At 42.4% G+C, this 27,181-nt stretch overlaps 2 protein-coding genes across 4 annotated transcripts in view; both read right to left on the reverse strand.

Moving 5' to 3' along the window:
* The window catches only part of cyth1a (cytohesin 1a), a 38,585-nt gene extending 35,754 nt beyond the window's left edge, over nt 1–2,831 (reverse strand). Inside the window, exon 1 of the mRNA XM_086186002.1 lies at nt 2,407–2,831. Within this exon, the coding sequence (XP_086042128.1) occupies nt 2,407–2,488 (82 nt within the window). The 5' untranslated portion in view covers nt 2,489–2,831. The remainder of the gene's footprint in view (nt 1–2,406) is intronic.
* A 6,920-nt stretch (nt 2,832–9,751) lies between these two features.
* Nucleotides 9,752–26,718, reverse strand: usp36 (ubiquitin specific peptidase 36). Of its 3 annotated transcripts, none has more exons than XM_086186001.1 (20): nt 25,997–26,342; nt 23,011–23,276; nt 22,703–22,924; nt 21,986–22,096; nt 20,012–20,114; nt 19,854–19,921; nt 19,324–19,394; nt 19,128–19,210; nt 18,417–18,528; nt 18,175–18,315; nt 17,977–18,077; nt 17,752–17,890; nt 17,314–17,676; nt 16,389–16,613; nt 15,813–15,937; nt 15,045–15,728; nt 13,802–14,013; nt 13,531–13,707; nt 12,960–13,075; nt 9,752–9,905 (listed from the first exon to the last, which is right to left on the reverse strand). In XM_086186001.1, exons 1-20 carry the CDS (start codon nt 26,023–26,025, stop codon nt 9,891–9,893), a joined length of 3,363 nt encoding a protein of 1,120 aa, XP_086042127.1. In that variant the 5' UTR covers nt 26,026–26,342; the 3' UTR covers nt 9,752–9,890. The 3 variants fall into 3 exon arrangements, with proteins under 3 accessions (XP_086042127.1, XP_086042124.1, XP_086042125.1); XM_086185998.1 differs by lacking the exon at nt 9,752–9,905 and adding an exon at nt 10,644–12,869 and having other exon boundaries at nt 25,997–26,340; XM_086185999.1 differs by lacking the exons at nt 9,752–9,905; nt 25,997–26,342 and adding exons at nt 10,645–12,869; nt 26,601–26,718.
* Nucleotides 26,719–27,181: the final 463 nt, after the last annotated feature.

A 27,181-nucleotide genomic window follows, 5' to 3' on the forward strand; every position in this document is an offset into this window, starting at 1 on the left:
CCTGCTCAAGTTTCAAGTTCATAGCTAGAACTTTTCTCGGCTAAACTTTTTTCTGAGGCATTTGTCTGTTTGCAGGATTAAACAAAATCTATGAGGCCGATTTAAAGCAAGCCTGGTGGAGAGGTGCGCCATGGGCCAGGCAGGAACCCAGTAAACTGTGGAGCAGTAAGGAAGTGAGGAGTGTAAGTAAACCACCCTAAAAAAAAATTACCTTTGGAATATTTGACTTGCGCAACAAAAACGCCACTTTACATCACATTATGTTCAGACTACTGTTGAGACGTAAGGAAACTTCTTGTTATCGATAGGAAGATATCGCTTTTTGTCTCTATTCGTCTACTTTTCAATCACGAGTCCTTACCTGCTACATACACCATTTGAGGCAGGCTGGATTAATGGCCTTAGATGAGTCAGAAAAGTTAGATTTTATGTATTTTTCAGAATGATGTAAGAAAACGCCATCTAGTGGCCAGATGTCTGTGTAGGTTCTCATTCATCCAGGTCATCGTAGATGACATTTCCTTTCACCTATTTACAACCAAGTCCTTTCAAAACTTCCCCAAAGAGCTCAGCTGAAAGACCCATGTGGAACGGCTGCTGCCAGCACAGCCCATTAGCATCTGAGTGGTCGGTGAAACTCCCTAACGACCACCCCTGAAACTCCCTGACACCGCACAACGACTGTCGTTTGGGGAGGCCAGGTGAGTCTCGGGAGGGTCGTTTCCACCACCATAGCACTGACCACTCCCACATAGGTTTATAAGCTGGAGTTTCCACACTCTTCACTAGAACTGAAGAAGCCTCTCGGATGAGAGGTGAAACGTCTTCAAGATAAACTTACGTCCAGTTGACCAGATTTTACTTCGCTTCGATCTAGTGGCCAGTTGGTAAAAAATTTTGCACAGATCCTTAATTGATGAAATGAACTAAGCTGTGTTTTGTGTTGCTAATTTGTTAAAATATTAGCAAAATGTAATCTGGAAGAATCCTGATTTCAAAATGTCACTGACATAATTTCTGTGTCCGCTCATGTCACATTTTACCAAAATGGAAATGAAAATACTCAGTTCTCATCGTCAGTGCGTCGTCGCCTCTTTTTCATGTGCGAAAAACTCGATGAAATGACGCAGTCACCACATCACTTCCCCACTGAATTCAAGTCCCTTCTTTTCTCATTCTATCCTGATGCTGAGTCAGATGTTTTGAAATCACTTAGACAGCACAGGGACTTCCTCTTCTTACACACTCCATCAGCTGATTCACCGCAACCTAGTGGAGCTCCTTTAGGCATGTCAACACTGTCTGCCAAAACAGTTTCGAAGACACTAGGGGGTGGGGGAGGGGGGGGGAATAGTGTGTGAGCACCACCACCAGCCGGCTTGTAACATCATCAACACTTAACAACCCAACTGACAGATCAAAAAAACAGATCAAGAGAGTACACAAACACACCAGTGCCACTCAGATCTTATCCACTGCCAGATTAGAGCTGCACGATTCATCAAAATCTGTCACAAAATGGAGGGAATAGGCGCAATATTTGGTTAGGGTTAACTGTGTGTCGATATACCATTTTAGATTAAATATTGTGAGGCTGCAGAGACGTCTTGCAGAAAAACCATCCATCCATTTTCTACACTGCTTATCCGTAAGGACATTGGGCGAGAGGTGGGGTTCACCCTGGACAGGTCACCAGGCCATCAGGAGCAATTAGGGTTCAGTATCTTGCTCAAGGATACTTTAACATGGTCACCAGGGGAAGCGAGGAGCGAACCAGCGACCCTTCGGTTGCTAGACGGCTACACTACCTCTGAGCCATGCTGCCCTGTGTAAAGAAACATGTTTGGCTAATATAGAGCTTCGCAGTTTTAACAGGGGTTTTCCATGAAAACTAGAACAACAACATAAAAATAAAATTTCCTCTAATATTGCAAATTAAATCTGTCAAAATAATTGTGATTAAAAAGTGCTTCAAAATCGTGAAGCCCTGGGACTGACCCTCCATCTATAATTAAACTCAGGAACACTCAACAACTAGCAACACGGGCAAGAGAAGATGCTCTCACTCACTGCCCAGTGGGTTTAGTTGACCTATGAATGTGCGGGTGTATGTGCAACCTGCCCGCAGATTAGCTTTCTTAAGTAAATAATAACATTAGCTCTCTCCCACTGAGTGTACATGCAGTAGTTTAGCTTAGCGAGAGAGCTTCCTCAGCCCTGAGCAAGTTCTCTTTTTCTGTCCGGCTTTCATCATCTCTGGTGGCACAAATACACATCAGCACGGAAACAATCAACAGCCAATCTTGTGAAGATCTACACTGATGAAGCTATACAAAAAAAATAATAATAATAATAATTAAAAAAAACAACATCTCATTACAGCGTCATCCATATTTAAGACTTTACCTGATGCTTGCTCAACCGGCTTCACAGCAGGACACAAGAAAGTCTGAAGGCTGGACACACAAAGTTCACTCACAGTCCCCATAACTCCAGAATGCTCTTTACTCTATATAGTGGCTGCTCCCTGCTGATGATCACAACTGAGATGGAGGAAAAAGGGAAAGTGTGGAGGCCCAGGGTCTCCGCTGCTGCCCGCCAGTGCTCCCGGTCCGAGCTTCAGCTCTGTGTCACTAATCCCCGGCTGGGTGAAGTCTCTGCTCCAGAGCCAATCTCTCGCCTACTTTCTCCTCCGATTCGATTCTAATGTGAAACTTGTCAGGACGGATCACTTCTGCTTTCTCCCTGTTCCCCTTTTGCGCAATAATATCTCAGCGTGTCTCTCGCTCTCTCTCTCTCTCTCTCTATCCTCCTCTGCTGGCTCTCTCTTTTCCTCGCTCTCTCTTTCCCGCTTACACTCTCTTGCCACTTTACATACTAATCCAAGCAGATATTCTTAGACCTAACACCCTGCACACACACCAACGGAAAAGCAATGCTGGTTTTGAGCGTGTGTATTAATAAACTGTCATGATAAATCTCACTTTTGACACTAAGTAGCTGCCTGATAAATTGAAAAAGAAAAACATCTTCACAACAGGAAAAAAAGTTTTTGCATGGGAGTCAGGGTGAACTCCCAATCTTTGAGGTTCCGTATCTGATACTTCCACTCATCATCGTTTTGACTTTAGGAACCTTTGATGTAAAATCAAGATTTCATTGTTGCCTGGCAACAGGTTCGATGTAATAATTTACTTGTCCACAAAGCTGGGTTGCATTTGTTTGGATTAGATTATTTTCTCACCTCTTGAGGTCATTCACACCCACACAATCCCACTTTCAGGTCCACATGAAATGTATCAGACACACTCACTCATAACACGATTAATCGGAGTGTTCCTGTCTCAAAGAGATTCATAATCAGCCGCTGATTTCATTTTTCACTTCCTCTTGCGGAGCTAAATGTTTATCTCCACCACTGAACCGCTGCTACTTTGGCTGCCACTCTGAATTAGCTTCCCTGTCACTCACACAAAAGTATCTCTCCCTCACTGACTCCCCCGACTCAACCCTCTCTGTCAATCTCGCCGTCAAGGGCAGCGTGTCGGCAGGTTAAGTGGCAATTACAGAGCGCAATAAAGGAAGATCATACTCTGTATTTGAGAAGTGGGGTGGCTATGATATCACCTCACATCTATCCATCACTGCTGCCAGGTTTATTGCCAGAAGGACCAGCAACTGCCCCCTGCGTGAACTGCAAAGTCAGTGGTGGCCTCTTTAAAATGCTGCAGCTGCACATCACCGTCGCTCTGTCACAGGAGGAAGAGTAGCAGCACAATGAAGTCAGCACAAATGTTTGTCCTGGCCTTTTCACTACGCATGTCTCAGATTAGACAGATAGATAGATAGATAGATAGATAGATAGATAGATAGATAGATAGATAGATAGACAGACAGACAGACGGACGGACGGACGGACGGACGGACGGACGGACGGACGGACGGACGGACGGACGGACGGACGGACAGATAGATAGATAGATAGATAGATAGATAGATAGATAGATAGATAGATAGATGCCTTAAGAGGGTTATTTTTGGTGAATTGCAACACAGACGATGCAGCAAACTTAGAACATTTCAGAATGCAATGGAGATGTTTGACCTTTAGTTAGACATCACTTGGCTCTGGAGATTAAAACACTTTCCAAAATTAGTAAATACATACCTCCATCAAGGCACTAGGGGGCACTAAAAAATGGTATATGCCCAGGATGGCACGGGGGTACAGTGGTTAGCACTGTTGCCTCACAGCAAGAAGGTTCAAGCACGGGATCTTCCTGTGTGGAGTCTGCATGTTCTCCCTGTGCCTGTGTGGGTTCTCTCTGGTACTCCAGCTTCCTCCCACAGTCCAAAGACATCAAGAGGGGACGAGGCTGATTGAGACTCTAAATTGACTGTAGGTGTGACTGTGAGTGTGAATGGTTGTTCGTCTCTGTATGTTGGCCCTGCAATGGACTGGCGACCTGTCCAGGGTGAACCCTGCCTCTCGCCCGTTGATGCTGGGATAGGCTCCAGCCCCCCCACGACCCTTACTAGTAAGGACTAAGCGGAAGATGACAATGGATGGTCTTGTTTCTGACCAACCAGGAGGAGTTTATCAAATTGTCAAGTAAAAACATGTAATTTCCTGTTGCCACCAGGTGGCAGTATAACTAATCTGCTGTAAAATGTAAAAGGTTCTTCCTTCGTCTGCTCTTCACTCATCCATCGTGTGCATCACCACCAAACACCACTGAAACCCTTATTTCCAAGGTGTGTGTGGGGGGGCATTGTGACCAAGTGCACACCTCAGATGTGAAGACAAAGATACTATCATCATCATCGTCATCGTCATTGTCATCATCATCATCATCATCATCATCATCATCATCATCGTCATCATCCTCATAAATTTTCTTGCTTCCCAACGATGACATTTTTGGGCCAGCTATCCCTTAAGTGTTGAACGTTGAACAGGATTATTTTACACAAAAATTCATATTCACATTATCAGCTTGACGAAATGAAAATCACTTCCCATTATCAACACGGAGTGAAGAGGGCAAGAAAACACGCCCCCCTGGTCTTGCGCTCGTATGTACCGTAGTATAATGAGGTATTAATACTGTACGAACTCAAATCTCACGCTGTCCTCTATGTGAGCGCGGGGCCTCTACTTTCAGGTGCAGCATGGTAAGGGAAAAAGTGATTTCCCCGTGGAAATAAAAACATTGCAGAAATGATGGTGCTGCCAAACATAAGTGATTAAATCTGGACTTGCAACAGCAGTGGTGGGCCTCTGTTCTGAGTTTAGGAGGCCTTGAGGTGAACCCACATGAACATACACGGGTGGTTGTACACACGTGCCACCAGGTGGAGGTAGTAGGCAACAACATGTCCTGTATTCTTAAATTCACTTATTACACCATAAAGTTTTATTGCTGAGCTTTCAGGAAAAGGTTTTTGATGAAAATCTGTCGCGTGTTTACCGTCAGAGGTACAGAAGTCTCCGGTGTGTGTTCCCTGGTTGATTACAAACACCATAGAGAGCTGTGTGTGTGTGTTGGAGGAACTCCTACAGAGCAACCTAATGTTAGCATCACCTTCAGTGACTCACATCCAGCTGGGTGGGAGCGGAACACACGCCTCTGCTGGGACCATTCAACAGAGCAAACTCACCACCGCTTCATGCTAAATATAGACCTCACGCAGGGCTGCAACAAACCATTATCTGCCTCTTACTCTCATTAATTGCTTTAATCTAAAAAATAACAGTTTCCCAGAGCTCAAAGTGATGTGTTCAAATTGGCTCTTTTGACCATCTAAAAGAACAAAACCCCCCAAATTTTGAACTTCTTTAAAACATGGTTAAATAAATAAATAAATAAATAAATAAATGAAAAAAAACACAGCACAAATTCTTGAATCAAAGAGTTTGGGACCAGCAAATACGTGTGTTTTTGTTTTTTTTTTTGCTTTAAGAAAAACATATTTTGCTTCTCAAGTACTCGCAAAGAGACGTCTGGAGCAAAGGGAGATAGTTTTATTCTTCAACTTTTGATTCCAAAATGCAAAAAAAAAAATTTAAAAAAGACAGCCATGTATATTTAGCTAGAAGCTAAAGTCGCTCAACACCAACCAAGTAACAGCAATCCTGTCCAAAAAAACCCCATCCTTGTACAAACTCTGAAGCACATTGTCCAGAATAATCCGTGTCATTCCTGCCAGCCGTATTCTAGGTAATCTGCAACACTTTGAGGTTTGAGCTTCAAACAAAAAAAAAATGAACCACTCTGGTTCACAGTTCGTTCACAGCAGCGCTCGACAACGGTGATGCAAGAGTAAAAGGAACATCTCCATACGCTCAAAATGCCCGTGTGAGGTTTTGAAAGGTAAAATACCCTTTTTTAGGTGAACAATCACTTTTATAGGCTATCAAAATAGATTGCAATTGCATTTTTTTTGCAATCGAGTAATCGGTTAATTGTTGCAGCCCAAATTTCAAGTGCGTGTGGTTGATAGTAATTTACGGCTCTCAATCTCCAATGTCCATCGAAGCCCTCAGAACATCTTTTCACCTCCACGTCTGTGTGATTCACGTAATAAAGGCAGAGCCATGGTGTTGGAGCCGTACTAAACAGTCGGTGTACTTTAAAGAGCTTTTCAGTTTATTTTCAGACTCAACGACTGCAGCGGAGGAGCAGATCTGCAGCAGCTTTGAGGCGACACATTTCTCTCTTTTTTTTCCGTATTTTGATCCGAATGTCACATTTTTTTTCATTATCATTATTATTATTAACAACAAGGCACGTCCGCATGAGTCTACTGAGATTTGGCTGCTGCTGCTCTGACAGGCCTTTGAACTTGAGAGGCACATGGCTCCTCACATGATTTTGCAGCAGGAAACACAATGAGCCGGATAAAACAAACGTGTTTCTGACGTGTCAGTAATACAGTGATGGAAGAGGGGTCAAACCCAGAGGCGAGGTGACACCCATAACCACAACAGCCTTGCCTTTAGCGCGCCACGCCTGCGAATGGTTTCCTTTTTCATGCGCACATTTTATTATGCAAAGAGGGCTGCAAAGTCAGGCTCAGGTATGTAGCAAAAGTGCTGCTACAAAGAGATAAAACCATGACATTTTGACACCTTGCTGCTCAAAGCTTTTGATGTGAGTTTTGAAACAAGACCGCACCCAGCGAATCCCAAGATAGCTGGTTTCAGGCACCTGGCAGCCTCACCGATGCACAGTAAAAACAGTATAGCGAGCGCATCAGAAATCCACTGCAAGGCCGAAAAAATACAGAATCGCTTCACATGCACAGTCAAAAATAACACTAAATATTTTGTTGCATAAGTCTGCTCTATATATAAGAGTCCAAACTTGACAGCGAATGGATTATGTCCATCCTCTTCAGACTTCCTTTATGCTGAACATTCACGGCGCTCAGGGACAGAAATGATTTAACCACATCTATTTATTCATTCACATCCACAAGCCAAAGATCTGAGTGAGGATGTGTAAAAAGAAAGTGAGAAAGTTATTTGAATTTGCAGGGAACATCAGCATGTCCCCTCTCTTATGCCTCACACTTGAGCAGATAATTACATAATCGCCTCTCCGGCGGAATTTCAGCTACAGGCAGTGGAGGAGATCAAACGTGTTGGATGGGCAGTCCAGACTTGTGGGAGACTCTACTGGGTGCGCTTTAGACTCATGTGGACAGGTTACCTGATAAATTGACCAATTAAGAGTCTCCATTTAACCTAACTTGCATGGTTTGACCCGTGGTACCACAGAGAGCCCACACAGGCTGGAGTAGAACATGCAAACTCCACTCAGAGATGTCCAAGATGGCTGGCAGGTTTGAGCTCAGAACCTTTTCTCTGTGAGGTGTCACTTATGTACATCATCTCATCAAAAACCGTAATTAAATGCAGACTAAAAGTAAAAACGATCTCATGAATAAAATAAGGCTAAATCTAATATCTATTTTTGTTAAATGACCAGTTTGGGGAAAAATGAACACCCAGAGGAGACACATTCAACGAAGGAACACGCCTACTTTTTGGGAAGTACACTTATTTGCTGTCCTCATGACAAGAGCTAGACACCCATGGCTGACTGCAAATTAGCTTAGCACAGTGAATGGTAGTGGGTGGGAAGTGTTAGCATACCGCTGTCAAAAGAAAACACACTTTTCTTCGAAGCCATCTCTGTTAACGCATCCAGGGATCTGCATAATATTTGCTACTTAATAACAAGCAGATTCAAGAGTCAAGATTCCAGACACAGTTGGAACTACTTTCTTGTCTTGGTGCGGTAATTTGACGCAAAACTTTAATATAACAAAGCACTTGTTGATGACAAGAAGAGCACAGCTGCTGCTACAAATCATGGCTGTGAGAGAGTCAAGATTCAGGAATTTTTGTTTTTTGAGAATGAGGATGTTTACTCCTGGACAAACCAAGACCCAGAACACTTTCTATCTCAAGAATTTTTCCTAAGCCACACTAACACTTTTCATTTACTACCATTAATTATGCTAAGCTGACGAGCCGTCAGCCTGTCCCCGTAGGTCACAGCTATTGGGAAAACGACAAATGCACTAATCTCCCAAAATACCGCCATGTTTCTTTAAGGCTCACTACAAAGAAATTGAGGTCAAATTTCATCGACTGAAACTACGTCAGACTTTTAGCCAACTTAAACAGTTTAATAAAAACAGGATGAGCGTGACGCAACATAACGGAAACTATCAAGGACATTTGACACAGGACTGATTCTAAAAATGGCAGCCACAATTAACATAAAACTGGTGAAGAAATGGATAAAATCACACAAAATTTGCATCAAATGCCAAATTCCTTACCCAAAATACACATTTCTACTGACATGAAAACACACACATACACACAAATACTTAAAAAGAAAACTATTTTACAAGTGACTGTCAGACCGAGAAGCAGCCTTCCCTCTTTTCAACAGAGCATCAGTCGAAATCTTGCAATGAGGCCATTGCTGGTTGTTCTATTTTGAGATGCATTAAGCTCACGGAAAACTAAACTGCTGAATTATTGAGATGAAGCCTCTATCATCGCCTGAGCTGTGCTACTGGCTCATCACGGGCCTGACATCATCAGGAGGGGTCAGCCTATACATGACATCAGGTCATTGAATTTCCTGATGACGGTATTTTAGTAAAGGGGCCAGCTTGTTTTTTAAAAAAAAAATCCACTCAAAAAAACTGTGTCATCAAGAGATTCTGATGACAAATGAATCGTGATGTGAATTCCCATGTGAACTTTCCTTCTTCTCACTGCATTCACTCTGCTGTAAAAATATGTAGGTTTTGTTTCAGTCCAGCAAGCTGTCATAGCTGCAGCTTGATATTTAATAATTTATATCACACATCTTTTAATATCCCTTTGGCTGTGAACACCAGAGCCCACCTGTTTTTACTGGTGAATAAAACTTCAGTTACTGGGTAATCCAGTTGAATAAAAACGTAGAAAAAAAATACAATTGGAGCACACTATTCTCTTAAACTTGAGCTAAAATATCTATATCTATATCTATATAATACATGTCCAGCCACAGGATGTCATGCTGCTATAAACTATTTTACTATAAACTATTTTTCAGATAGGCAGCAGTACACATCTGGATATTACAGCACAACCATGCAGAGATAATTCGGGTCAAATTTTTCTTTATTAAAGACCAACAGTCTACGACGAGTGTTTGGAGCACCAACCGTAATTGTTGCCTTCCATCCTGCTGGTCCTGATGCTGCAGGCGTCTCTGTCCGGCGATGTCTCTCGCCAAGCCCCCGTAGAAATCCGGATACCTTCCCCCGCTCTGCTCCTCACCTCCCGGGTAACAACTTCTCTCCGCTGCGGTACTTCAGGGCTGTTTGTCCTAGTTCCCGTTAAAAAAAGAAAAAAAAAAAAAAAAGAAGGTGTATGTGTTACCGACGTGTGCGTCCTCGCTGATACGCGTCCAGACTGAGAAGCCGGTGCACATGTTGGCCCCTCCCACTCCAGGTGTGACGTCACGCCCCAACTTGAACCAGCAAAGTTGGAGAATTTTTAGAGCAAAATCACGTGAGCGTATCACCCGACACTGCTGCAGTTCAGCATTACAAAAACCACAATCATGAGTCTGGAACACTGAACTGTCTTTTGACATATTTCGCTTATCTCAATTAATTTTGCCAAATACTTAATCACAATCATACACATTTCCGCATTCATTCATCATCATAAATCCACTCTGGTTTTCAGTCTTGGACCCTTACAGGAAAATCTGGCTTTAGTAACCTATTTTTCCTGTTTTGGTTTTTTTTGGGGGGGGGGGGGGGGTCAAAACATTTGATATGGACCAAAATGAGTTTTGTAGCTTTATAAAGCCTTTGGGTAAAGGAGTTCCTTTGAAAATTAAGTTTTTGCATTGGTGTCCTATGCAAACTGGGGTCGAGCCAGGATTAAAGGCCTAGTTACACTTGGACAGTGTTATCTGGCTATCTCAAGTTTACTCGTGTGTCTTCTACTTCAGCTTCTTACCTCAAGATCAGGCAAGAGGTAATTTCCTTGAAGTGGGTTTCTCCAGTTTTTGTTTTTTTGTTTGGAAAAAGGGCAGATTTCTTGCAATAATTATATGTATATATAACTCATAATGACAACTCTAACAGTAGTCATCCTCGCTACGGATGGATGACAAAGACCTGAGTGTTAAACAAAATGTGAGAATGAAAGGATCAGGTCTCGGGTAACGTTTTTCTTTTGCAAAATGGAGTTAATCGCTGCATTGTCATGGCGATTCTTGTTTTATTTGACTTTTAAAAAAATAGGTTGGGCTACTGAGGGGAGGAAAAAAAACAAACAGTCAAACAAGCAGAAGACAAAACTCACCACCATCTCACAAAAGTCACAACTTTATTGCACCTTTATATTTAACTATAATATAGCAAGAGCCACTTTCAGTATGAAAGGTCTCTTCCCTGGTCAGAAAAGGTGGTGCAAACGTGTGGACCGTCCGTTCGCTCCGGTAAATGTTCTGTTTGTGTCACTTAAGAGAGTCACGTCCTATTTCACAGCCGGTAACACACGTCCTATGGGAATTTCTCTCTGGTACTGTACACACTACAGTGACATAGGGAAGGTCTGGCAATGAAAACTAACTCTCTTATGCACAAATGAACAAACACATTTGCAGAGAAATTCTCAGGTTAACATCCACCGACTGATCTGAGTATTAGTAGCACATTGAAGATCTGTCTTCTTTAAATTACATATTTATAACATTTAATTCCTATACTTTTTATAGCCAATTCAAGGCAACATCTCTAGAATGAAAAGAAATGCATGGGGCAGATCTTTACAGCGTTGGAAACACGGGTGGCACAAGATGGACTGTACAGTGCTGTAAACTGGCCAAGCGTTTGTTTGTTTTATTTTTTCATTATGACCTTGGTTTCTCTACTCATCTGAGTCCAGACTGGTTTGGTGCAAGATGCTCCCATGGTTTCCCCACCTGAAATACTTGTATAAAAAAGTTTCTACAGGATGCAAAATGGTGATTTCAGGGAGACTCTTGATTTAGAACAGGGGACTGATGAGAGATGGAGGATGCGGGTAAAGATGTCTGGGTTCCTGAGTCGCCCAGTTGCTAGGTGACCAGCAGGACCGCCAGAAAATTGCATAGAGGTACAAGATAAAAGGAGGAGGGGGGGGGGGGGGGGTTGGGGAGGAGGAGAGAGAAATGATTAGCAAGTGGCTGTCCTGTTCATACACAGTGCCTGAAGTATCATCTGTTAACAAGAACAGTCGAGGGAGAGAACAGATGTGATGAGCTACACGGTTAAATAGCTGCACAGGAAAAATGAGATGCTCTCTCGTCGTCCAACAACCTTGAATCTGGAAATACACGTTATACTACTACTACTACTACCAGCTGTTAGGGTAAAAACACACAGCTCCGGTGGGACTTTGGTGTTTGATGTGTTCTCCATCAACGCTTTCACAATCAAAACCATTTTGTGTTCTAAAATGCAACAATGTTAAATCAGAAATAAAAGTGTTAAAAAGATGCGGAACATAACTAAAAATAGGTCGGTTAAATCAGCAATGATCAGGACCAATTAAGATGTGCATATCCACAAAAAAAAAAGAAAAGAAAAGAAAAGAAAAAAAAGAGTTGGCACTTTTATGCAGCTGTTAGTTTGGCCCCTAAAAACATTCATGTGGCACAGACACTGCAGCAAAAAAAAAAAAAGAAAAAGAAAAGAAAGATCAAAAACCATACAGAAATCTAAAACTGAACATGTTTTGATGAATACACAATTGTCGAAGGGTTTAATTTGCCAAAGAATCATTTCAGGTGGTGACTTTTGATGTCTACTTTTCAAACACAGAGTGTTTTAGGATACATTTCCAGTACTATTAGCCAGTTACAAGAATGGTAGAAGCTCAGAATTGGGGGCCATAACCAGGTGGAAAGCCAATTAACTGATCTAGACAAAGGTGGGGGGGGGGGGGGGGGGGCTGGTGCAACGTCCACAGGCCAATGTGACTCGACATGTGTAAAATCAGTATCAGCAGTTGATGTTATGTGCTGCTTTTGGCTCATCATTCAGGAGTTTGGGTCAGAGCTGAAAACAAGGCAGATTAAAAAAAAAAAAAAAGACAGAAAAAAGTACAGGTACAAAGTTTGGTATACAGAATTGTCTCAAGTTCCAGTCAGCATGTTCTCTCAGCGGCGGACTCCAAAAGCTCTCTTCCCTCCTGGCGTCACAGACCACTTGTTCCGCCTGTCCTGGATCCTCTGGAAGATGCTGACCCCTCCTCTCCACTTCTCTCTTTTGTAGTTTTTAATTTTCTTAACCTTTTCATTCACAAATAAACAAATCAGCGAGTGGAACGTTCAGCTACGTTTATATTTAGAGATCAATGGAGTCAAACTGCTACAACTCACCTTTCCCCTGTCAAATTCTTCATCCCACTCATCGATCACCGTGTCACGCTTGGCGTGGCGGGCGTCTTCAATCGCGTCTCGACTGATAGCAGAGACCTCTCCATCCCAACTGAGGACTAGAGGAGACAGAACGACGCACACAACTTAACAATCCCCTCGACACTGAGAATCATTTGTCGCACACGGTTATTAAAATCCTTAAAGTGCTGCTTAATTCTTCTCTTGTTTTAAAACATATAAAATCCACATTACATGAAAAAGCAATTACTTTTCATTTCATAATTTGAACTGCTGGACTGGAGGCCACATAAAAGTTCCACTTTATGCTGGCTGGTTTTGGATATCGGACAAGGTTTAGCATTCAAAATATTTGTGATGTCACAAACTCTGCTCATAGGACCTCCTCTCACACTAAAAAACTAAATAAATCAGATTTTTAAATTATGCGAAAAAATAGCTCCTTTCGTCAATTAAGAAAACAGCATTTTAGTGTGAAACTCTGCACACGTCATTTTAAACAGTGACGCTCAGACATTCTGATAGTGATTCCATCCAGACGTCCTGGTCTCACCGTTGGCTCCGTAAGCCTTATCTGAGGCGTTCTTCAGCAGCTCCTCCACCACGTTACTCGTCTTTTTTCCATCCCACGCAACAGCAGCAGCGGCAGTGTCTCGTGATGGTTCAGCCGCTGGCGCCTGGCTTCGCTTGTAGCCGTCTTTGACCTGACTGTCCCACACCACCACTTTGGCTAAGATATGAAAATGGGGGGGAACTGACATTTGAATTCGCCAAATGTGTTAATTGCAAGTCTTGAATATGTGTTGACTCATGTCCACACCAACCTGCGCTTTGTTTGCTCATCTTGTCTTTCTCGCCGGGATTCTTTTTGGATGGGGGCTCCGGGGGGTCAGGCTCGTCGTTCGGCCCACCTGAGCACCGTCTGCTCTCCTCCAACAGTCTCATCTCTTCTTTTAGCCTCTTCTTCTTCATTTTTAATTTCTTTTTCAACAGTATCAAATCGTCGGTATCATTCTGAACGTCAGCATCAGAACCGCTGCAGGAAGAAGGTCAATTCAGACGGGTTAATGTGAGAGGTCAGCGCAGACGTACGGAAACACGGGAGCAGCGTGATAGCAATGTCATGTACTCGGTGTATTCAAGTTTCCATCCAAAATTAGCACTAATTCTTTCCAAAAAAAATCTGTCAAAAGAAGCACGAACAGATGCAGGTTTCCATCAACCGCAATCACAGGAAAACAAATGAAAGCTGAACTTACTGACAGAGTTTTGTTTCCTAGCTTTTTTTTTTTCTTTTTCCAGCCATCAAAGCACATTTACATTTTAGGCGGAGTGTTAATCACAACCAGCATGTACCCTCAACGTCAAGCATTAGGCCGTCACCCTCGGCTCACGATGGTACATTTATTGGTCATCATTTCTGAGGTGAGCCTGGTCAGCAATTCATCTTCCATTTCTATAACTTCTAGGAGTCCAGTTGTCATTTCAAATTTCAGAATTTTATAATCTTTTCATTTTCTTTATATATGTGGTTTTTCATCACGTCAACGCCTAGTCCCCTGCTAAAAATGTGTTTATTTTTAATTGCTTTATTATCAATTTCATTGTACCGTCCTTTTCCATTTCATACCCTTTTAATTACAATTTTTGCTCCCTTAAATGTGTTATTTTAAGTGTGATTGTTTGCTCACAGATGGCACCTCCATGGTTCCTGTTCTTCTTTCTCTCTTTTTATCGAGGATGTGATTGGTAACTATTTTTGATTGTGTAAATCCAAGTGTTAAAGAGAGTTTGGATAGAACGTGCTATACAAACAAGGTCTGGCTGATTGATTGGTGAAGAGATCACCAGTGAATGGAACAGAACAGCACTCGTTTCTTTCGTGAAGTCGGTAATTATACATACTGGCTGCATTATGGAGTTTGTAGAGGTGTTTGACAAGTGAGACAGGCAGTTGCCGTAGAAACACTAGCGAGCCTACGTTCCCCTAAAATAATGAGCTGAAGATTAACTTCACAATTGATTCCTTTCAGCAAACCAGACACGTAGCGGAGGTAGGGAACCCACCGTTCTGATGCGGAGCGGGCTGCGTGTGTGTCCTGCTGAGCCTCCACCAACTTTTTCTTCCTCTTCTTTTTCTTTTTCAACAACATAGAGTCTCTTCCGTGTTCTTTCTGATGCGTCTCACACAGTGTCGGGGTTGCGGCAGTTATGTTAAGCTTTTGTTTTGACTGTTCAGCCACTAGAGGGGGTGATAAACTCCACATCCCTCCCTGACACCAGTCCTCCTCCTGGTTCGATGCTTCCAGATGAGATAGGACACATTCCTTCTCTCTAATTTTATCTCCATCTTCATTCTCCCTCTTTCGCTTTTTCTTTTTCTTCTTTCTCTTCTCTTCACTAGCTGACTCAATCGGGTTGGTCTGCGTCGCCGTAGCTGAGGGAGCCTCTGCGTCACCTTCCACCTCTGAGTGGCGCCGCTTCTTTTTCTTCTTCTTCTTCTTCTGGTTGACCTGTTGAGTTGGAAGGCTGTTAAGGATCGGTTCTTGGACCACGGAGCTGAGGTTGTTGGAAGACTTCGGGCGTTTTTGGTGGGGACTGTAAAGCCCGTTGGTTTTAGGAGAAAGGCTGGCATTTGGTTTTTGCAGTGTGGAGAGAGGGGGCTGTTTCTGAGGGCTCTGCTGTTTGAAGGATCCACTTATGTGGGCAAAAGGCGATGAGTGGACTTGAGGTGAATGGAATGGACCAGCTCTGGGAAGAGACGTAACACATCTGGATTAAATGGGACATTTTGGGACATGTTAATCATAAAGACAAAACCGGATTACCTCCTACCTGTGATTGTGAGTAGGTGACGCAAAGGTGAGGGGGTTAGGGTGATTTTGATGGGTGGGGTCACTGGACAGTTGTCGTGGCAACAGGGGCAGAGCATCAATGCTGCTCGGACTCCGGCTGCGAGCCTGCAGTTATCGACAAAAATAAAAACTTGGTGGTCTAAAGAAAATAGCCATGAATGTGACAAAAATAAGGAAGAGAGTCAAATAAGGAAGGGGGGCAATTAAGGGATGGTAGGAAAAGATGGAAGGCGAGAAAATAAAGAGGAAAGGGTGTGGCAGAGAAGAATTAGAAATGGTTAGAAAAAAAGAACTGAAGGAAAAAAGAGGACAAACTCTAAACACATCGTGTGGTTGATTAGACAGGCACACTGGAGAAATAACATATTACATACAGCAGAAAATAAAATTACACACAAGAGATTTTACTTGCCTCAAAAAAACTACTTATTGAAACCAATGGTCAAATATAGGATTTTGTGGGTGGGTGGTGGTGAGGGGGCGACAGCAAACCAAGGGATCATGAGCTTGCACTAAGACAGGAAGTGGTGCTGCTGTGGATGGAAATGAAGTTCACCTTCTTGGCTGACAGGGCCAGTTTCTTGGCAGGTGGAGGTGACATGGTGCTGGTGGCTTCAGATGTGATGTTGCCCAGAGCCGGAGGTTTCATTTTCACCGTCTTCTGCTCCTCTGTGCTCTGAGAACGCTCTACACTCTTAGCCGGAGATGCCAAACCATTGGAGCCTTTCCGAGGAGTGGAGGGAGTCTCTCCTACTGGTGCACTTTTAGGACCCGTTGAGTCCTGGCCAATAAATCATAAGCTTTGGTTATGGACTTTTTAAATCTGTTCATCTTTAAATTCCAAGTTACAGATCTGTATCTACAAGTATGTTTCCATTCAGAGGCGTTTGCGAAATCTTTTAAGCCTCATTCACACACTCAGCTTTTCCAGTGTAAAAGAGCAATTTCCCAGGAAGGGTTATGTGTGACTGAGAGCCAGAATTGATTTTCTGGGAAATCTGCTGACACAATCAGGTACCATTACAGGGAATAATGCTGGGAATACCATGCTATGAATGAAAGTAGCAAGATTATTGGGAAGGGCCCGTTACTGCCCTCTAGCGAGTTGAGCTTCTTTCACACTTGGTTTCCAGTAAATTACAGGGAATACCTTCCAAGCACACAAATGCAGCTCCATTCAAGAGCATTCCTGGCTTGTGATTGTTTACACATACATGGCAATGACAGTAAGGGTGAGTGGCACAGCCTTCCCTGTAATGTGTCTTGGTCTTCAGGCGGGAATTTGCAAGAGTAGATTTACCAGAAACATCAATTCAGACCTTCATTCACACACCACCTCTTCCTGGAAAAATGTTGGAACAATTCTGGGATAGCCTGCATGTGTGAATGAGGCTATGATGACGATCTGAATACTTTCACATCTACTTTACACATTATTTGTGAATTCTTTGATGAAGGGGGTTTGCGTGATTTCCTCTCACCTTTGATTCAGTGGTGTCGGCAGAGGACGAGTCAGACAAAGACTTAATTGAGGTAGACGCTGCCATGCCTCTGCCCTCGCCACCTTGCTTTTTCTCTCCCTCTGTCCTGCTGACTCCATTGTTGGACAGCGTGGGAGTGCTGCTGCGCGACTGCGCTTGGTTTTGGGGAGAAGGTTTCTTCAACTTCTTGAAAGGCTCCTCGATAACCGTCGGCCCACTAGGAAGCTTGGGTGGGCCGTTAGAGGACGACGTCCAGTTGGAGATTCTGGGCTGTGGCTGAGTGCTCACGCCGTTCCTAGAAATGGGCAGACCCAGACCGCCATCCATGGACTGGATCTTACGCAATTGTGCAGGCTCAAGTTTCTGTGTAGAAAACGTTTTAAGATGTAAAACTGGGCACATCCTTTATCTGTTCTTTTAAGCTCCCACGTCTCATACCTTAGTGACCTGTGGGGAGGAGAGAGGCCCGTTCAGGTTGGACCTCTTTATCTGTTCTGACGAAACGCTGTTTTTCCCAGAATGCAACATCCCCTGTTTGGTGGTCGCCCCATCTGCATTCTTCTTGGTTTCGGGGATTCTTTAATAAACATAGAAAGCTTCTAGTTAATTTACTTTGACCTCCATGATGGGCAGGCTCTGCTGCAGTTCTCCAGACAGTCTTACCTCAGGTAGAACAGCACATACGCCTGCTGATTCAAGACCACTTTGATGTTACTCGAGTGCACCATTGAATCATTCATTTGGTACCATTGTCCGTTGCTTGCCTGTAAGAAACCGTGGAAGATAAGAAACTTTTAGAGTTAAGCAAGAGACCAACAATTCTGCTTTAACATAACAGCACAGAACAGAGGACAGTCTCACCTTGACGTAGCAGTAGTAGTGGCCAGCGTGACAACTGTAGCCAGAGTGCACCAGAACGGCGTAGAGGCCGTACATAACAGGATCGCCTGAGCTCTGAGACATGTAGGGGCGAATGTTGAGAAATTCTGGGTAGCCAACATCCTACAAAAAAAAAAAAGGAGGGACAGATGGAGGAGAAGTATGAGCCACTGAGCAGTAACCTGTTTTTAAAGATCTAAAGATAGCGTGACAAGTTTGTTAACCTTAGTTATTTTTCCTCCACTGAAGTTGGCGAACCTCTTCAGTGAAAGGGTCAGCACATTAGATGTTCGATGGACTGTGAAACGTTTGGTTGCTGGCACTTTCTTTTTGCACCTTCAGGGAAAAATAAAAACGTTACTTATGCTGAACATTTTGAATGAACACTAACTAGATTGGGTATGCCCTGCTTATGCAAACAGTAAGACTCCAAAAGATCATTAAAAAAAACTGAAGTAACAGCATGTAAAGAACGGCATGTATGTGTGACCAGGATCTCTCACAGACTAACCGACAGATTATAATACAATTTGGTGGAAAGCTCGATAATATTACAAGGAACGTGTGATTAACTTTTGGAGCATTCGGCATGAAATTGTAGATTCTGGATCCCGAGCACTGTTCCAGGCCATGGATATGAACATTAGCTGTATTTAACTGACATGTCACGGGCAAATTTCAAGTCAAATTTTTTTCAGTCCATGTGAAATAGTTTAAAGAGAATTTCAGTTTCAAGGAATTAGCTTCTTGTTCATATAGTGGTCAATATCTCAAGATCATCCATCCTTGGCAGTTTGGGGGGGGGGGGGGTATGAACAGATTTTGATGACGTCATGTTCCTTATCTGTGTCCACATGGCCTCCTCGAGGTGCTTTGGGTGCTTTCTAGTTGTGACTTTTACTTGTGTGTTTTCAGAGCACATGAGTAGCACTCACTTGGCACACATGTAGGCATTCTCTCCACTCAACACGTCTGGCTTAACAAACAGCTCCAACGCTCGCACAATGTTGACAGCTTGCTGAAAGATGAGGAGAGGAAAAAAACAAAACTCAGTTTTGCTCAAATAAGCTTGCATGCATAACATTGTCATGGCTATAAAACCAAATACTAAAAAAAAAAAAAGCAACGTACCCTGATCTCCACGGCGATATCCAGGTAAGGATCATATGTGTCGGACACACTTTTACAAATAGAGCATTTCACTGCAAAGAAAAACAAATGCACATGATTCCCCTGGAGGCACTTCTCCAGAAAAGCTGTTGCAAAACTAGACTGATAAGGATTATTGGAATATTTCAAATGAGCCATATTTACACTTCTTATAAAACACAAAACCACTGCATCTGGTTCTCGCTTCAAGAGTGTCACTGCTTACTGGGCTGAACTGGCACATTCCTCAAACCTTTATGATTGTTTTAAAGTGAGAAATACTGACCATTGCACTTGTCCTCTTGCAAATGTCATTCTTTGCAATTCACTGAATATGAAATGAAATCTGATCTTAACATCAAGCCATTCCAGCAACACATGATCTTTTGACACTGACATCAATTTTTCTGGATTATTTATTATTTTTCCTTGCGGACTTCTGAGGCTAATGCAGCAACTGTGGAAAACTTCAGCTGCGTGCTTGAATTTGTGTGGATGAACAGTGTAACTACCTCTTGACCTGAGGTAACCTCCAAAGATCTGGTGAACCAGTGTTGTGGCCTGGGTCTGCCTGTCAAGCCTATAGTGAGGGAGGAGGAGAAAAGAAAGTGGTCATACAAATAATATCCTCGCTGCTTTGGTAAATGACAACTATCAAGTCCAGCCTTACTTGGGGTACCCATTGAGACAAGCTTTCTGCATGGCGTCAATGGTGTAGCGCAAAAATTCATGAGCGTCCTCTTGGCTACCGAAGCGGAAATGTCTGGCAATTTCTGTGGAAGACAAAAGTGCATTCAAGTGTTATGTTGATCAACCGTTCCCATCCCAGAGTGCTTGAGAACAATTATCTACATTTTGGAAAATTCCAGAGCTTTTTTTTTTCTTCCTTTTTTCCCCCCCTGTTTTTTAATTAAATGTTCTAACAAAAGGTGGGGTGAGAGGTTCTCCTTCAAGCTGCAATAACCTGTTCAAAATGTGGTCTATGAACTCAAGACCAGTTTAAAGTAGTTCCCTTCTTATCCAGCAGAGGGGGCTTTAAAACTACCATGAGCTTGACCTATTGCCTCCCTTTGACCCCTCTGTAAACTATTCAAATGTAATAATAGTGTTTTTCTTTAAAACCCCAGAACACAAGCAAACACCACTGTCCTGAACGGACGATCAAGAGTCAACTTTGTAAAAGGCAGCTGTCTCAACGCTATTTTTCAGCAACAAATCTGCGGACTCAACAGCCAACATTAGCTTTGCGCCCGATGGACGTACCATAGACAAGCGGTACCAAGTGTAAAGCCTCATTTGATTACATATTATTTACAAGAAGTGTTTGAATGTACACAAATTCATTGCGGCTCATTCAAATAAGAATTTTGGTAAAAAAAAGAGTGACAGCCCTTATAGACAGTTTTTAATTTTTCAAACATTATCGGGTTCAATTTAGATTTTCCTTTATAAATCATCGACATCTTACTTGGCAGTATATTCTTTTATTATTTTGTGCAAAGTTCAAACATTACCCTTTAGTGGCTACTACCAAACACCTTCTGATGTTTGCGCGGCGTGAATCTCAGTCACATTGTTCATCCATGACCTAATAAAAGACTTAGGTCACTTACTGAGTTTAACCCACTAATGTCTCATCTAAAAGTATCACATTAGAGCTAATGCAGCTCTAAACCCTTCAGCTCTGCTTTTATTTCCTAATGGCAAAATATAGTGCAGAGCCTGAGCTGGAGGAATTATAATGTGGTCATCAGCACGTTCCCGGCAAAGCTTCCCTGCACATTTACAACAATGAGTCACCCCTGAGTGGGAAAAGGGTATGAGACAACACGCACTAATGACCTGTTAGGGCACTTCCCTGAGAGGAGGGAGACAACAGCTTGTAGATCTGTGGGTCTAAGACTGCAGGGGTTTTATTTGGACTGTAAGACCCCAACTGAGGACGATTTAACGATCAAATTCAGCAATCCCTTTTCATTTTTATGTGATGCATCTGAATGTTTGTTTTCCCTCTAGCTGTTATCACTAATTATGAGCTGCAGGGGTAGCTGGAAGCTACTTTTGTTGAGGGAAATTTTATTAAAAAAAAACAAACAAAAAAAAACACCTACAGTAAGAGTCCTGGTTTAGAAAAGGCAAAAAAAAAGAAGAAAAAAGGGTGGACTGTATATTTTTGTGCTAAAGCTGCTCTTCTAAGTCTGCAGTCACAAGGAGACGGAGAGGGCATCAGCAAAAGGATGGAGGGAGGGGGGAGGGACAGAAAAAAAAGAGGCGCAGGAGGTGGAGACATGATTGCAGCAGCACATAAGGAAGTATCAAGCAGGTAGGGAGGGAGGGAGGGAGGGGAGTGGGGCTCCTGTGAGACTACAGCACAGCACCTCACCGTGTCAAGGTGCAACTCAAACCTCATCTCTACTCCCTACATGGTGTTCATTCACAGCCTGCAGCCTCACCGCTCCACTCGCACTGCAGTTACTGGCTGTAGTCACATGACACATTCTGACCAGCGTTGCGTCACTGTGCCTCAAGAAGCCCCCCCCAAAAAAGAAAAATCAGGTGTCTGTGCCTCAATCTGCTTTATAACAAGAAAGCACAAATTGTTCTGACACCATTACTTTGTTCTGGAAGAAGATCGTGGTCTTACTTTTCAGGTCTCTGATGAAGGAGACAGGCTTGATGGCGTTGCCTGTGTTGGCGAAGGCTTGGATGATATGGTTCTGCATCACACAGATCATACAGAAGCCTGACTGGTGACCTGAAACACAGAAAACAACCAGTGTGATGGATGAAAACACGCTCTTGAATATTTAGCTGTTACCTTTCCGCCAGAGACAAGGTGATCAGTCTCTCCTGCAGACTAAAACCATTAGATTGAATGAAAGGCTAAAAAAAAAACTGATGTCAAAAAGATTTATCTTCTACTTTGACGGTCATCCTCCAAACTACAGCCTCGAGACTGGACATGACATGTGGCCGTTTCATTGGTGGGATTTCCTGACACAGTGCTGACATTTTTGCTTGCTCCGTCCAACTGTTACAATCAATTCTTCACCGTTGCCAGTGAAAGCACAGCACAACATCCTGTTTGGGCTTTGGTGACCGTTTTAGAGCAGCGAGGAAGACCTTCTGTATGTAGTATTAGTTACAGATAATTAGGCTAATTCAAAAGTAGCAAGGTGCCACTTAGGTGCATGAGAATTATGAATCAATCCTCAAACAAACTCCCTGCTCAGTATTCATTCAAACTTAGCAGGCTGTCTGCAGGCAGAGAAACAGGTTAAAAGTCATTCACAAAATTGTAATTGTGCAGAAAATTGTCAAGAGGTCAAAGGGCATTTAAGGACATGATTCAAGTACTCACAGGCACGGCTGTGCTCCTTGGAGAGTAAGTAGTTGGCGAGGGGTGGGGTGTAGGTGAGACACTGCACTGTGGAGTTGAGGAAGCACGTGTTCCCGAGGTTGTGGAGGCCTGCTCCCACCCGGTACACTCGCTCCCATTTAAGGGTAAGCTTGTTCCCTGGAAAGAGCATTTTCTGTGGAGCCGGGATTCCATCGCTCTGGCCCCCAATTGAGTTCTCTGAGACTAGAGGAGAATCGCCATCAAGTCTGTGACATTATCAAAACACAGTTAACTCCTGCTAGACGTTTCTGTGCTGCATGGGAGCTTACCTTGCCGCTTTATCTGGGCAGGCTCTGCAGCCTTCTGTCCAGTGGCGCCCTCATTCCTGGGATTGAGGATCACGTACTTGTTCTTCAGGCTGTCCAGCTGATAGGAGAAACCTTTGCTGGCAGGCTCAAACTCTATCTTCTGCAAAAGGACTTTCTTGGCAGAGGAAGCCAACAGTTTGTTGAGGTCGGCATCGTCGCCTGTCTCCTTTCGACCAGGTTTTAACGCCTCCTTGAGTTTATCCACTATCGGCATTGTTGAAACATCACTGAAGCAAAAGACAGAATGAGTGACAGCGTCACTGACATTTACAGGCACACCGTGAGAACAGCGCAGAGAACAAGGCTGGAATGCAGGACTAAAAGTGAGTTGAGTTCAAACACATGCACATGGTCACATGAATGCCACAGAATGTTGAATTGAACTGTTTTAGTTTGGTTGTTTTTAGCTCAACTCAAAAGGTTTTGAGAGGTACTGATCATATGACTGGATAAAGAGGACTGGGATTATTCTGGATAATGCATTTGCGTGTGTGCAAGTAAGGCTTTGTATTGTTTTGCTGTTGACCGTTGATTTTTATTATGCATTCAGGTAATATATTGATTATTTTTGGCACAAAAAAGTTACTGTATGGATTTCAAATCATTAAAGCTTCTGTAAAAATGTTAATTCAATAACAAGTAACGTAGGGGCTAAAAAAACAATCTTCCTGAATTATAAATACGTTAGTAATTGCTCTAAAAATTCAGGACTAAATGATATTGGATTCGTTGCAAATATGTCAATGATTTACAACTGATTTGTCCAGGATTTACAAATGCATTATCTGTTTAAAAAAAAAAAATCAAGAATTTGTACCTACTGAAAAACCCACAAAACATTATGAATGTGGAAAAGTGAACTTTTTCATTTCATTCCAAAACACATGGGAAAAAGACAATTAATCCTATTTACAGCCCTGTCAAAATAAAGAACTCGTCAGACTGATGCTGTGATGCAATTTCTTTTTAAAAATCGCCAGTATCTGTTGATGCCAATGACGTCCGGAGATTCTTATTCATCCCTACAAATGCTCATTTTTGAATGAAATGTTGCGATAAAAAAGGTTTTATTTGTGGACTAAAAGACTTAGACATATTTGCGTTCTCGCACCAAGCTCTTCCAAAGTATAAGAGTCAATACTGCAGTGCGTGTGTGCGACCGGGGCTTCTTTCTTATATGTTTTCTGTCTTATAAAAATATAAGACCTGAGTGCATCTGAAGAACCAGCTGGGTTTTGGCAGCTGTCCCCACAGTTATGCAACACATCAGACATCGGTAACATAATGTGGCGGAGAGTGTGTGCGCACGCGTGTGTGTGTGTGTGTGTGTGTGTGTGCGTGCAAGACGGGAGAGGACAGGCAGTTAGAGTGCATAAGGAGTAAACAGCTGCTGGTAAGTGCCAGGTCATATGTTTATTCCTCTTTTGCTGTTACCTTGATTCCACCATATGGTCTTTCGCTGAAAAGGCAAATCATCACATTTTATAATCTGGGATGAAGAATGTTAATAAAAGAGGAAGCAACCTGGTAGAACATGTTCAATACTGACAAAGTAGCGAGGAACCAATCCTCCTGTTTCCTATTGCCTGAATTTACATCAAAATAAAAAAAACCTCCGGAAAGAGAAAGCATCAATCACGTTTATGTTACTCAGTGCCACACTAACAGACCAAAGGCAATGAGTACTACAAGAGTCGTGCTCACCATCGAGGGCAGTGACGTCATGAGGAGGGAAGGAGGGCTGAACATGCATTGTATGCACAAGGGCACGCTGACCTTCACATGCTGCTGATACTGATACAACTAAGAATGACACAGCCCACAGGGACGCCGCAAACTGCAGTGATGCAACTGCTGGAATGGCAGCAATGTTGATACCACAACAAAAGATCTGGATCAGACTATCATTTCACAAGAAATTAGCAATTACGACTCTTCATATTCATTAATAGCAATTAGGGGCTTTTCTCCTATTTGGGAAAAGGAAGCAAAGGAAACTTTTTAAGAAGGTATGGAGGTTTATTGAGGCTACAAAAGCTAATTTCCATGCATGGATACAGTTGGTTTTGCAGTGATGTATTTGGCTTATTCACTCCATCTCCCTGTTTACATCATTACATTAAATCTGATATTAGGTCATATTTTCTAGTAAAACATGTCTAGTTGTGAAAAATGTGAGCAGATTCAATCGTCGCAATCACTGAAGACGATACCTTCTGAGTTTGTCTTCATGTTACATCAAAATATGTCCAAGGAAGTGTAACAGCTTTGTAATATGTGTCTGAGGTGCCTCTGGCTTAACTACTTCTTCCAACAGAAACGTGACAATGTTACTTTATGTGCAAATAAAAAAAATATATAAACACATGTACACATTTTATATCTAAGAGGGAAAGGCTTGGATAGATATTTGCAATACATTTCCTTCAAATTTAGATGTTCAAGCCAACTACCTACATCATTGGTGTCTAACCATTTACGGTGTTCATGTATTTAAAGGGTACATTAAGTCAACATGTATTTCTCATAAATCACTTCTAGTGGTAAAAATGAGCGGAATAAATAGCTACCCTCTTAAGGTTGGACATTACTTGGGTAATATTATGTACAAAATAGTGATTATTGTTGAATGTTGAACTAATTTATTGATTGGTTGTTTATAAATGCATAATGAATCATATTTTAAACCTAATTTGCCCAACTTGGGGAGGCATCTGATATCCAAATAATGAATAGATTACATTTTACCAATAAAACATGGATGTGACGGCTTTCAAAGTGAGGAGGGGTATGTGTTGTGAGTGTAAAGGCTGCATAAAAATATTGCAATATTGTTTAACTGTTTGTATGATAAGCATGTGTATCTTTTAAAATTTAAAAGATTAATAGAATTATACCAACATATTTTGATGACAACCAATATGCACCACTGATGACAATTACTCACTCATTTCTCCCGTCTGGCATGTTGGACATTAGGGGGAGCACCTGAACGCAGCAGCGCTACAGCTGTCACCACCGCTAATACCTCTTCTTCGCTATTATTCGGTTACACCGTCCGTTAGCTGCCTGTTTTCGCTTCTCCTCCGCTATCTTGACGACTAACTGTCGTTACCAACCCGTGCAGTAGCCAGGGAGCCGTTGTACGCCACCTGGACTCAACTCTTCGGGCCACTTTTCGTAGCCAACATGCTAGATTGCTAACCTCTACCTCCGGAAAAATGTCAAACTACACGGTGTCACGCTTAGAGACAAAACTTCAGCATTATTTCGATTAATACCTGAGCAATTCTAGATTTATATATGTTATTTTTCTACTACGATACGGACTGTGTTCGGTCTTTTAACGATGGATAGTAGCAGCCTATTAGCCACCGAGCTAACTTAACGTGGCGAGAAGCTCCCTCAATGGTGCAATGTGGGTTACCAGTTAGCATCGCAGCGTCCAGGTAGTTAGCGATACCTAGTCCGCCTTTATGTTTAGTGACATACTGCGGGGGATACATGCTAGTAAATACTACACAAAACATAAAATATGTTTGTTCCCTCACCTTACAGTCGACCAAAATCCTTGAAAATAGAGCGGTCGGTTCCTCAGCTGTATCTTCTCAATCTGCTATTTTCGCCCATGCTGCATTATGAGAGGGCAGGGACAAAAAAATGATTGGCAGAGTTGAAGGACCAATGGGAGAACGGGTCAGGCCGTTGCCGAAAGGTTCAGCCAATCAGCGCTTAAACTGATTTAACGCTGGCGAAGAGAACCACATGAGACGTTCAGACAGCGCTGTTTACCATTTGCAATTATTAAATCTAATATTTTACACGTTTTCTCTCCGTGTTTTTTTTTGTTTTTCTACTGTGTATTCATGAGATATGCAGGAATCAAATGGTGTCAGTTTCCCGAGCCCGATGCTACTTGAATATAATTGTATATATATATATGTATATATATATATATATATATATATATATATATATATTGAGCTGATTTTCAGCAGATATATTTTGTAGAGTGGGTCTTGATTTCAAGCAGTTAACTAATTTTACTATTTTTTCCGTAAAATACATTTAATTCATGCAACATCATCGTAAACTATTGCCAGTCACTTCCTATTCATGTCAGCTTAATGTC

This window comes from Aulostomus chinensis, chromosome 18 (genome assembly GCF_037954235.1).
Source record: "Aulostomus chinensis isolate RoL2024-O1b breed Wild chromosome 18, RoL_Achi_v1.0, whole genome shotgun sequence".
Taxonomy (NCBI): Eukaryota; Metazoa; Chordata; class Actinopteri; order Syngnathiformes; family Aulostomidae; genus Aulostomus; species Aulostomus chinensis.